General features: G+C 48.1%; 1 protein-coding gene across 3 annotated transcripts in view; it reads left to right on the forward strand.

Annotated features, from left to right (window-relative positions):
• efr3a (EFR3 homolog A (S. cerevisiae)) overlaps window positions 1–12,915 on the forward strand; it is a 71,073-nt gene that overhangs the window by 46,347 nt on the left and 11,811 nt on the right. For all 3 annotated transcript variants that reach the window (XM_049011561.1, XM_049011560.1, XM_049011562.1), the window contains exons 10-16: window positions 2,866–3,001; window positions 4,292–4,456; window positions 5,198–5,306; window positions 7,485–7,536; window positions 9,020–9,192; window positions 9,503–9,578; window positions 12,677–12,838. In XM_049011561.1, coding sequence (XP_048867518.1) covers window positions 2,866–3,001; window positions 4,292–4,456; window positions 5,198–5,306; window positions 7,485–7,536; window positions 9,020–9,192; window positions 9,503–9,578; window positions 12,677–12,838 — 873 coding nt within the window. The remainder of the gene's footprint in view (window positions 1–2,865; window positions 3,002–4,291; window positions 4,457–5,197; window positions 5,307–7,484; window positions 7,537–9,019; window positions 9,193–9,502; window positions 9,579–12,676; window positions 12,839–12,915) is intronic.

The raw sequence follows: 12,915 nt of genomic DNA on the forward strand, positions 1-12,915 counted from the left end.
TGGTTGTTGCATTGACAGTGGTTTGCCTAGCTGACTGTTAGGTTCCGACATGAGGCCTGACTTGTGTGGGGTCCCAGCTGGCCGGCTGCACGTGGGTTCCTCGACGTCCAGGAATGCAAAGTTCACCTTTGTTCTACCTGACTCTCCGTCACTGGCTCCCATGCTGGCTGTACACATCCCATCACCTGATATGAACGTTGTCCTGGTAGCATCGTTTCATCCTCTGGTTTCGGTTTTTAGCTCCTAGCTCAGTTATTGCTGCGTTTTGCACCTAAAAGCCAGCTTCCTACGCTGATGAGTTTTTTTATTAAAGGCCTGGATGCCGGGGGTGTGCGCTCGCCTCTTTCATGCTCCGTGACCGTCTGAATTACAATCGCTGTCATTTATCGCCCGCCGTCCCCCAGTGAAAGTCCTGTTTTTACATCATAGCCACACTTTCTTCATCCGCCTCATGGGGCTTCAGTGCACAGCGAAGTAGCATGATGCCTTTTGCTTTTATTGGCCAGTTGCCCGAGCCCCCCTATTCCCCCCCCCCCGTCATTCGGGTTCGTGACTTCCCTCCGGTTAAAGGATAAAATGGATTTTTATCCCTCATCTCCCACTGAGGTTGTGGGTGTTTTTCTTTTTGTTTTGTCGCATACATTTTTGACGGTGCTGACCTGCTAATGTCTGTAAAGAGTGCCGGTTTGCTTCCGAAAGACCAGACTGACGATGTGTAGGATGTGACCGTCATGTTTATCGCGTGAGCGATGGCTTCAGGAAAGCAGTGCTTTGTTTGCATTTGCACAAGTACCAGAACAGTTACATGGGAGATTTGAAAGAAGCCTCCAAATCTTGCTTTTCTTTGAGATGTTTATGCAGCATTTTGGGGGGGGGGGGAGTTCAAAGATCTTGCTCAATGGCCCAATGGAGGTGTGACTTGTTCTGCCAAAGACAGGATTCAAACCCACAACCTTCTGAGTGCAGAGGCAAACAGGCTTAACCCACTGAGCACACACTGCTGCAGCTTAGCATTTTCCCATGTTCCCATGCTGGAGTTTAGCATTTTCCCATGTTCCATGGCCAAGCCTCTGCAGTACATGAATTGGGTGGGGGTGGGCGGGGGCATTTCCATATGGGGACTGGACCCCATTCCTTGTGATCTTTCCCTTCCCTGCCGACTTAGACTCCCAGTTCCTTGTTAAAAATAACGAGTTATTTCTCCCACGAATATCGCATGTCTGAAATGGGCTGTACATTTTATATGAGGGGGGGGCTGGCAGTCCTTAGCCATGGGGGCTGTAATAAGAGCATGTCTGGGGGGGTGGGGCTGTCTGGGCTTCACAGACGAGTCATGTCCTCCTTAATGAGATGAGGGGGCACCCACTGTCAGCTGTGAACGGACACCCACCTCTAGGACCGTTAAGTTGGCATCGCCCAGCATGCTGAAGTTAGCACTTGCTTATTTAGCTCTCCCGACCCAGCCCCCCCACCCCCAAGCTGCCATGCTTGCTCAATCGCTGTGATTTAAGAGTGAAAATCCAAGGCCACCAAAGGAAGCTCCGACTATTACCTCACTGGTAACATCTGGGTTCTCAATCTCCAAAACCAGAATAGTCCTGGGGGGTGTTGGAGCCTAATTATGACTAAGTACGCACCCCCTCACAAGGTGCCGCCCTGGCCACTTGCCCATCTTTCCCTTGACAGCATCTGCCACTGATACTAATGTTCTTTGTGTGTGTCGCTATGGTTATATGAAAAAAATGAATGTCCAATCTCCTGGACATCACGTCCACAGGCCCACGTCTCTCCCACCCTGTCCTGGTGACTGGCTCCCGCCCTCTGCCTCCCTGCCCCTCCCCTTCTCGTTTCACGCCTGTCTCTCTTTAATTGGCTGCCCTGTCCACGCTCACCGGGTGGCCAAACCGGCATATTCGCGATAAGAGCCGATCGATTCACTCAGAGCCACGAGTCTCCCTTCACCGGAGAAGTGGGGCATTGTGGGTAATCTGCAAAGGATTTCGCGCTCGCGGCGAGAGTGATGGAAGTGTTTGTCAGGACCAAAACAACCCTCCCCCCCCCCCCCCCCCCCCCGACCCAGCCCTTACATATTCAGCAGATGCTCCGCTAAGATGTACACGCTGAGAATCTCAGATAACAGGATTTCCAAGCTCAGAGGCTTGGAGATGCTGCTGCAGATCCCTAACCCTCTCAGTATTCAGAACGCCGCTGACAAATTTCGCTTCACTGGGTTTTATAAAATAAAACTCTGTGTGCTTAAAATGGCACAATGATCCATTCTGCTGACGGAAGAGAAAGAGTTTCACCAGCCTGAAAGACACTGTTTAAGCTTATGCGTCTTTGTCTATTTGTGATCCGGGACGCTAGTAGACCAGTTACCCAGTGCCACGTTCGTCTGTCCATCTTCCCATCGCTTATCCGATGCCGAGTACAGAGGGTGGAGCCTGTCCCAAAAGGTATAGGGCACAGAGGAGGAGGAACTCTGGTGAAGATGCCAGCCCATCATGGGGCAAAGTGTAAATGGGGCCGCCTGGTCCACTATATGTATATGCGGCATGCTGTCACACTAACATGTCAGGTAGCCATGCTCAACATCCACGGAACAAACCAGATGAAACTTCAAGCCAAAGTAACTATTGTTGGTGGGATGGACCTGAACTGTGTGAAATTCCAGGTCTTTAAAATGACCAGGTAGAGACACAGCTTTGAAAATGCGAGTTGGCAAATGCTGGGTTTGGCCCAGATTGACTCCCATAAGGAGTCGGTCATTCTTTTGTGTCCTGTCCGTGTTTCCGGCCTGTTTGCGATTTCCCTGTAACCCTCAGCTACGTCAACGCCGCCGCCTCTGCTTTTCCCGACCCTCAGGCGCAGCATTCCCACCACGTGATCCAGCAGGTGCTGGGCCACCTGGACACCCATAACAAGGACACTCCTCGGGTGCGAGCCGGCATCGTGCAGGTGCTCCTGGAGACCGTGGCCATCGCTGCCAAGGGATCTGTCGGTGAGTGGCTGGATCCGTTCTTGCCAGAACGGCACCAGTAGGACCCGCTTAACGCCACAGACTTGTGCCATCATTCTTGGATGTTCGGTCCTGAGGCAACATCATCTTATCACTGTTTTGAAGACCAGGGGCATCCCCTGGATGAGATAGAGGGATGGGATGGATAGATGAGATGGTCTGGATGGGATGGCTGAGACAGATGGATGATAGATAGAACCTGAGGGACATTTTATTATTAGCATTTATTAAATTCAGTATGTTAATGGCCGAACCTCATTAGTCCCTAGAAAAAGATGGGAGTCTAGAGGAATTTTTTCATTTTTTTTTTTTCTTTTCTTTCAAATTCCAGCCTCGTTACTCCTGTTGTACGTTCCTGCTTAGTGTGCCGCCACCATTTAGGCAAGGGCCACTGTCGTTAATGTGAATGCAAACATTACCGGGCGCCGTGCTAGGGCACGTGCAGCCATTGGCCACTCCCGGTCACCGTGGATCCAACTTAATTCATTGCAAATAAAGTATTTCTTATATATTTGTTTTGGCGTGTACCACCAAGTCTCGAATGGGTACTAGCTAGCGAGGGAACCAGGGTTGCCTGTTAGAAATAGTGGGGAAAGTGAGCTTGTATTCCTTGCTTACTGCATCTTAAGTTGTTTCAGTGAAGCCTGAGTGACACCTGAGTCCATAATCTCAGGTTTGTCAGACTGACACGCAATACCAGCACTGTGCACTTTACATCATGGCTGTTTTTGCTATTTGTCTATATAATCATAGTGTTCTGTGTTCGGGTTTACATGAACACTTTGCAGTCCAGGGGTTAGGCCTCATACAGCTGGCCCTGCCAGATTGTGCGGATTCGCAGTCATTACCCAGAGAAGCATAGCTCACTGCATTAAAAAACAGTACAGTGATAGTAATTGCATTGCAGTGACAGTGATAACACTGCAGATGCCGGTAAAATGCAAATGCAGTAAAATACATGCATGTCATTTATTCCTGGCTAGAATTCCATTCCAAATGATTTTTTAAACATTTAACATATTGAATTTTAATAAATGCTATTAATAAATTTTCCATCCTCTAATCACTTCTCCTGGTCAGGTACCAATCTTCCGATCTGCGGCCTAACAAGTTCACTGCTTGTTCCCGAAAGGGGAACCTTCCTGAAGTAACGAGTCTTTGGTTAAAATCACACTGGTGCAGTGTGATCTCACTGTTGGCACCGGAAGTGTGGCCTCTGAGGGAAGGTGCCCTGCTCCCGTCTGAGGCGGCTGCGTGCTTCCTCCCCCGCAGGCCCCACGGTGCTGGAGGTGTTCAACACGCTGCTGAAGCATCTGCGCATGAGCGTGGACTTCGAGATGGGCCCCGACTCCAGACGCAGCTCCTCCGCCAGCGTGGTGTCGCGTACCAAGGAGAGCGAGGAGAGGATCGTCCAGAACGCCATCATCCAGACCATTGGTCTGTCAACCGGACCCCAGACTCCCATTACCCATATGGGCCTTGTGCTTGCTAACCCACAAACTATTAACCATTACCTTAGGTGTACTGCTTATTTGTTATTTTATTCAGATTACCAGTCCAGTATAGGATGGCACTAACTATACCTACTTGATTTCTTTAATATACCTGTAGATGGTACTATACAGGTAATGGTATAGGATTCTCTCTTTACTTCTTTGGTAATATACTTGTAGTAATAAACCATTTAGTAATATACCATTATTGTTTATATCACAGTAATGGTATAGGATTCTCCCTTCATTGGTAAAGCAGTAGTATACCAAAATCAATTTTGAATGGTAATATGTACCTGTAGATAAGACTACCTTTACCTGATTGGTGTCTTTAATGTAGCTGTAGATGTTAAAATTCGCCCAACTGTCTGATACATATATCATGTGATGTTGGAGAATAGTTTGGTCAGTATGGCAGGCCTTTATGCTATTTTCCCTGAAGCATAAGGAAATCTTTGCTGTTTTTTTTTTTTTAATGCAAAAACCGCTCAGTCTGAGCTGCTTAACCTATCAATTTATCCGCATTAATCCTCTGTGGCTGCAGGTTAATGGTAATGGGTTTTATCCCAGTTAACTTTAATTATAGTAATTTATGTCTCCAGCATATGTGGAGGGTTTTTTTTTTTTTTTTTGAGCATGTCCTTTATTTAAGGGACTTTGAAGGGATCTTTGCCCCATTTTCCAGGCTTCTTTGGGGGTAACCTTCCAGACTATCAGCGGGCAGAGGTGATGATGTTCATCATGGGCAAAGTGCCCGTGGACGAGGCACCCAGCCTGGACACCGCCAAGATCGGGTGCGTCACGCCGGCCGGCTTCTTTCTCCAGACATCACAGCGCCCTGTGCTTTGGGGCTTCTAGAGAGGGCTAGGCTTTTAACACGGCATCATTGAGGAAGCCTCGTTTCCTTGGTGTTCTCTTCAGAAAGATCCACTTTGACTAAGACTGCATCATGTGAACATGCGTAAACATTTGTCCAGATGCTGGCTTTTTGGTACGATACGGACGTTCACTAACATCCATAATTTGGTAAGCAGATTATTAGTGCGCCTGAAGTATTAATGAGAGGCGTGTTGTGATGCCCAAAGATTGGTGATCTCTATATATGGTATATCCTTATGTTTATTAAATTCATTCAGCGGAGCTTCTCTTGGTTAGGTGCCAGTATCTTGGTTTAAAAAGGTCACTCTAGCAAGAGGCAGCCCTAGGTTGACCCTTGCTATAACTAGATATTTTCAAGTCGTTTTCAACACGTTTAGTGATACATCATTCAAATGATTCTTTTTTTATGACTGGATAATATGCTGCCTTTGAAGCCTTTGAAGCTGCCTGGAAGGGTCTGCATGGTCATTCGCGGAGTGAAAAGCCCCCTTTTGTGTCTTTGTATATTTCTGTCCTTTATCTGGATGTCTGGCAGCTGTACATGCCTTTGAACATCCAGGGGCACATTGTCCATTAGCTGGACTGGCTTTTAAATGAGATTTCTTTTTTATTTACTTTTCCACAAACGGTATTTTCCTAAAATTATTGTGAGGGCCCATCGCCAGGCTTCTCGGCCTGCTAATCCCGGGGTCTCCCCCCCCCCCCCCCCCCCCCATGTTCTTGGCCCGCCAATCCCGGGGTCCCCCCCCCCCACCGTTCTTGGCCAGCTAATACCAAATCAAAACTCCCCCTGTCCTTTTTCCAGAAGAGAGCCATTAGATTCCCAATGTAAGGTTAGAAGACTCATTTCGGTTCAGATATAGGAGCACAGTCGGACCTGGGATATCCGCGAGGTTTAGCTTCCAGAACCCGTTGCGAATGAGAAAGATTCGTGGATGTTTGGTAGCGTCACTAAAAATGGTAATTATGTGCTTATTTCTGTAGTTTAGACTCTAAATATGACCCCAAACACTTAAGTTAGCTTAATACATTACCTTTAAAAAAACTGTTTGGCTGCCGTTTTCTTTTGCGTTCACAGTAAGGTAAAATAAGGAAACGAATGGGACTGTAAACTTATTGACACAAGTCATGTACGTAACCAAGGTACAATTCAATAAAATACGCAAGGAAACATGTACTGTACATACAGGTTTAAATTAAATTAAAAATAAATTTTTAAACAATTAATTACGTAATGACGTACAGAAATATGTTGTAAAAATACTATGTGCGCGCTAATAACGAAAAAGAAACAACAAAAATACATACATTAAAAATATTTCATAAAACACAGTATTATGGGTACTCACCAATGATGATAATGAATTAGCTGTGCAATACGGCGAAAATACGAAAATGACCGCATAGCGTACATGCAGAGTTACAGCTCTAATGAAATTTTCGTGGATCTGTGAATTCATGAATCACGAGGTGCGAAAGCACGAGGACTGACTGTAATCTGGTAATTTGGTTCATTTTGTAACGAGGGATTATAAGTAAATGCATTATGTTTATAACTCTTCAAAGCATCAGATTCAAATCCAGTTAAAAATATAGTCAGGCTGGTGTCGTTTATGGGTTCTGCAAAATCCTGAGTATCAGCCAAGTCTTAAGTGGTGCATTTGTATTAAATTTCTTAGAAGGGCATTCTTAGATGTTCTGTAACCGTGAAGCATTTTCTTATGTGTTTTATCGCTGTCTGATGCTTCCCAGATGTAGCTGGCAGCGATTGAGTTGAGTGCCGTTTTTTGCAGTTTTCCTCATATCCTGTTTAAGTTCTTCTTGGTTAAGCATCTTTCATTTAGTAACATGTTTAAACAACTTGCTTTATAATTTGTGAGCTCATGCTGATAAAGCTAAATCTGACTAGAACACTGTTTCAGTAATTTTACTATGGATGTTTTTTTTTTATCGTGAATAGAAATTTACATGACACTGTAAACAGTAGGGGGTTGATTTAGCATGTGCAGAACATCCTTTCATATGGAATGTTCTTTTTTTTGACATCCATACATTCCCCAAACATTCTCCTTACACTGTGTGTTTTTCCACAGGCAACTGGGCATGAAGCGGATTCAGACAATGCTCCTCAGCTCGCTGATCATGGCAAGTTGCTCCGGCCTGAACAGGCACTAGCGAGCGCTGCTCGCTAGCCACCAGTGCTCGCGGTGACGGAAATGACGGCCGTGTGACAGTCCGACGTGCGGTTTAGCTTGTTCATTTCACAGAGGATGTTGGGTGACCTTGGACTGCATTCTTGGAGAAGAGGGTCTCGCCTGCATGGTGACATCTGCTTTTGGTGACCCGTCAGTGGCTTGGCTGACATCTTAAGCTCCTACCCTTCACTTGAAGGATCTGTGTTGTTTCTCCAAAACAGTTCCGGGAAATATTTACTCTGAATTGTATGCTGTCTACATTGACCAGTCTGTAGATGTCTCCTTGCTCTAAACAACCACCAGTCCAGTAATGACATGACCTGTACTGTGAGCTGGGCCCCTCCAGCAAGCCTTCATCTAATGACTAGTTTCCTGTCAACCTAAAGGTATGATGGGTAAAAATCGCAGGAGCGGATTGTCAGGCAGAGAGGAGGCCTCGTCTTCCCCGCAAGGAAGTGATGTGCGGGGGACGTGTCGCCCCCGCTTGCATCGGGGAGTGTTGTAAAAAGGTTAAACTATTTATAACTCGCTGCAGCTGTGGCCGTGAGATGAACCCCTCTATCTTGGCTGCCATGGCGCGGTTTAGAGTGGGGGGGGTGGAGGGTTGTGTTTGCCCACGGGCTCTGCTCGATCAATCGAAGCCGTCAGAAGGTCATCCCAGCTGATCAGAAGGTCTAAGATTACAAGGCGCTTCTCTAAGAGGATCGTCTTAATGCAATGTGGCCACAAACCCCGGTGGCCTCTGGGAATGCGTGACACGTCCGGCATCTTCCATTTCCCGCGGCTCGGCGGTCCATAGCAATGGTGGCGCGCGGCTTATTTGCTTAGCAGCCTATATGTATGGTTAGCAGCATGGGTGCTGAATGTGATGCCATGGCGTGGCATGGAGGTCCTGTATTCGTTTTAACATCCCTGTCCAAAATCTGCACTTTTTAAAATGTGGGTGTTGAAATGGTTAAGGTTTGAGGGGCTTTTCTTCTGGCCCTGCAGCTCTCAGAAATCTGCTCGTTCTGGAGCTGTATCTTTTCATCTCTGTCTTCTCAGGTCACAGTTTTGTCCTTACACCGTAATCCTTTTCTCAGAACGTCTCCCGGTGTACGTCGATGCCGTGTTATCCGGGAGCGTCGTAAGGAGTACACAGGTCGCGCAAGTCGGGCTTTGGTGTGAAAGGGCAACCTTTGATGCTACAGATCACGTAGTGTTGTGGACTTGGATCTGTGCTTATGGGAGTCCGGAGAACATCTGGAAAACTTTTTAAATGGCACCTGACCGATGCCTGAAATGTTGAGGTGACTTACTGCTGAAAGGTTGATTTTGACATTGTCAGAGAAGCATGAATGGATTTCTAAGGCGTAAGATTTGGGTCTTGGCTGCTGGGGGGGGGGTCTGCCCCCGCTATGCCGTAACATCTCGCCTTCCCCACTGTGCCCCAGGTGACGTCCGGCTTCAAGGCGAAGACCATGTCGGCTGCCCTGCCCCCACCCTTCTTGGACCCGCTCTTCTCCATCTCCCTGATGGAGGACAGTGAGCTCAGGCAGCTGGTGCTGGAAATCCTTCACAACATCATCGATCGCCACGACAATCGGGCCAAACTCCGGGGCATCAGGTAACGCCCAACTGACAGCTCCTCCCGTCCAATCAAACGCCAGGGCTCAGGCCCTCGTTAAAGGCGACTAACGATCAAATTGGAATTGGTCTGCATAAGACAACCATAAACAAACATGTTCTCAGGAATAGACTGGCAGGTGGGGAAGGTAACACTCAAAGCTGCAAAACTGAAGTGGGAAATGGTACTAAATTTATGGGAATTTGTGCTAAATCTGCAAAGTTAAAGGTGTCTGTCTACACTTTTGCCCATGGGACGCCATCGCCTGTACTTCTCCAAAGCCCATTAAAAAACTTTTCTTTGGCTGCAGAATTATTCCCGACGTTGCGGCCTTGAAGATCAAGAGGGAGAAGATATCCAAACAAGATGTCAGTTTTATGAAGAAGGTAGTAGCTGTTCTTATATATGTGTTTTGTGTAGTTTTATTTATATTACATGTGTAACACTGGCAGTAAAACCCAAGATATATGAGCTTGAGTCCCAGATTTCATCTATTCCTCTCAAACCGTAATTTAGGAATGTCAACAGCCAGTAACATCCATCCTCAGACAGAGCTGTGAGCAGTGTGTCTGGGCTTGTGGGGTGGGTTTGTGAGCTGTATACTTGTGGGCCACCTAGACACGGGCTTTTCTCAGATCTCGTTTGCAGCTCGATTTTTGATTCCTGGTGGTTTTTCTGAATCAGCCGTGCCTGTCGGGCCGTTAGCGGGGGCCATAGACCCCCCCCTCGACAGGGCCGAATGTGGCAGCTGTACGGCAGCCCATCTCGAGCAAAACAAACTTCAGTCAGCAGTTTCCCCTCACCTGCGGTCTGAGGAACGAGGAAGAGAGTTTTTTTAACAAGGTGCTGCCACTTCATCCGCAGCCGTTCATCAAACGCGGATGTTTGCCACGATTCCCTTTCCCAGAAATCCGTAAGCCGGATTCAATAATGGCTCCTTTCCCTTCTCGAGTCCCTTTCCATCGCCCCACGCGTCCCATTCCAGACACTCTTCTGAAACCTCTTATCTCAACGCAGATTCCTACTTTCCTCTGTCATTATCCTAACGATTTTGCACTTCCTTTTCCTGTGGAATGCGTTATCCGTTCTTAATCCCGCTAATTATAATTGGAGAGGGCGAGAAGATGAATGGCATCGATCCGTGGGCTGAAGCTGAGATGCGCGTGGCCATGAGGTTGGGATGGCGTGGGGAAAGCCAGCCCCCGTCGCCATGGCGATCGATGCGGCCCCTGTCCTTATTAGCTTTTCTAAGCCCGCTCCCGTTGCGGTTAGCGCTGTTCTGCAGACCAAAGGGCCTCAGTCTGTCTGATCGATAGTAATCGCACCGGTACCGTGGTGGATGGGACTGGCCGTTAGTCTCGGTCAGATGGCCTCGGGGTTTCTCCTCACGGCTGTTTTGCGTAGATATACCTTTACGTGTGGAGCTTTTCACCACTATACATACACAGAGGTAGATAACATAGCTATGGTGTTTTTTTTTTGGTAATGTTTTCAGTGTACCTCTCTAAAGGGGCGTGTATATGTTAGCCAACTCAGGGGAAGAATTACGAGTGACCTGAGCATCGGTTTTCATTATGAGCTCGGAACGAGCCTCGGATGTAACCGGACCACCTGAGCCGGATCCAGTGTGCCAGCTTAAGCATTATCCGCCACCCGGGTTATTACTGCTGGGCCGTCGTAGTACCCGTTTCAGGGGGTGGTGAAGGTGCTTGGATTTACCACCCGTCCCCTCGACGGCTTTACCCCCGCCTCACAGTGTGAGGCTGCATTGCAAGGCTGCCCCCGCATTCCCCACTCTGCTACGCCACCCGCCCCCCCGAATTCCGAACGATGTCTGCTTCATCCTGTTAACGCGCCGCATCGACGCATGAGAACATTTGTGCTTGGAGAGCGGTGACAGTGACTGCGCCGCGCTTGTGGGTTTCCTTCAGGTGAGAAGACTCCCTTCGCTTCCGTTCCCGGGAGCCCTGAATTACTAGGTCCCGTCATTTGGCTCCAGAAAATGAGGAGGAGTTATTTTAAACACTATGAAAATGACTCATTCATACCTGCACCTCTTTTTGTACTTGTACATCTCTGTTGCTGAAGGAACTTCGATCTGATGTTAATGGTATAATTGAAACCAGGCTTTTATGAATATAATTTAATCTAAATAAGAGCCATAAATTGATGGCTGATGTTAAATGGATACAAAGACGGGGAGCAGTTCAAGCTTGTTTTCTCCTATGCGTATTCAGTGTAGCACAGATGTAATGTCTGCCTTGAGCAGGTTATTCAGATGCATGGCTCGCTGCTGCCCTCTATTGGTGAAGCGGGGAGGTGACTGGCCCGATCGCCTCAGGGCGGCCGGCTGCCGGTACTAAGGGTCCTTGCACGCGTCTGGCAGAGATGGCCGTTGCTGCGTCCGTCGTGCTGCCGTCGGTGGCTCGCAGTGAAGCAGTGTGGCGCTTTCGCGGCCGCCAGTCTGAGTGCGTCATTTCACTGGTGCCCATCACAACTGAAAATAGGGCGTCTGTGGCAGCAGATGGTTTCGCATTCTGGCTGGAGCTTTCCGTGAGAAGCGGACTGAAAGGGCTACCACGGGAATGGGGAATGGGCAATCAGGCCAGGACAGTCCGTCACATCACACCATCCATCGTATGCCCTTTTAGTCTGATACTGAGTTGTATGGGCATGCTGAACTAGTAGGGAATAATGGCCGTCTGCCTGTCTGTGTGTGTGTGTGTGTCTCTCTCTCTCTCTCCCTCTCTCTCTCTCTGCCTTCCTTCTCCGATTGAGGGAACCTTGAGAGGCGAACGGCCGCCAACGATGAGCTACTGGCTTGACTAATGTGTCCTGTCTGACTCGCGATCGGTCCGACACGCCGCAGGATTGTCTCCGTCCGCAGATGTGTTAATCTGTGTTTAGGGATGCGGCCCATTTTATGAATAAGCACACATCATGCACAAGGCCATATGTTATGTTTACCTCATTTAATCGCGCGTGTCAACATTTATTCACGCGTTGGTTAACAGCATATTTCATTTGTCCCGTTTCTTGCTTTTGAAATTAATTCGAATGCATTCTGGATGAATTAGTATTCATTTTTCAGCATGTAATTCCCCGCGATCTGTCACGCCGTCCGTGTATTGGCTTGCGTTTACAGCCACCCCCCCCACCCCAGTAAATTTCGGAAAGGACAGAAGGTGCGATGGTGGGATTACTCACTCGCTTCTCGTGACGAGCCTAGCTGTCCTGTGTGCCGCCAAGCGCTGTGGCCGATAAGGGGCCAGCTGCAGATGCTTCAGGAATCCTGCTATTAGCCGGCGCTAACTTGGCCAAAATATTGTAGCTGGCTTATGCTGCTTTTATATGCTCTTCTGGAGACTTGGGATTACAGTTCTGCCTGTATATCTTAAATTTTCTCTTGTTTTCAAGTCATTTCGACATTCTTCCATGCATTCAGGCTTGGTGTTTTGACTGTCTCGCATCTCTTCTCCACCAGCATGGGCAACAGCTGTACAGGCACATCTACCTAGGCTGCAAGGAGGAGGACAACGTCCACAAGAACTTCGAGCTGCTCTTCACGGCTCTGGCCCTCATCACCATCGAGCTGGCCAACGAAGAGGTGGTCATTGACCTCATCCGGCTGGCTATCGCACTGCAGGTACCGGCAGAGCTGCGCATGGACTCATCTCACACCCCCCTCCACAACTCGGCAAGCTCTTAAATGTCATGCCCTAG

This window comes from Brienomyrus brachyistius, chromosome 4, assembly GCF_023856365.1.
Source record: "Brienomyrus brachyistius isolate T26 chromosome 4, BBRACH_0.4, whole genome shotgun sequence".
Lineage (NCBI taxonomy): Eukaryota > Metazoa > Chordata > Actinopteri > Osteoglossiformes > Mormyridae > Brienomyrus > Brienomyrus brachyistius.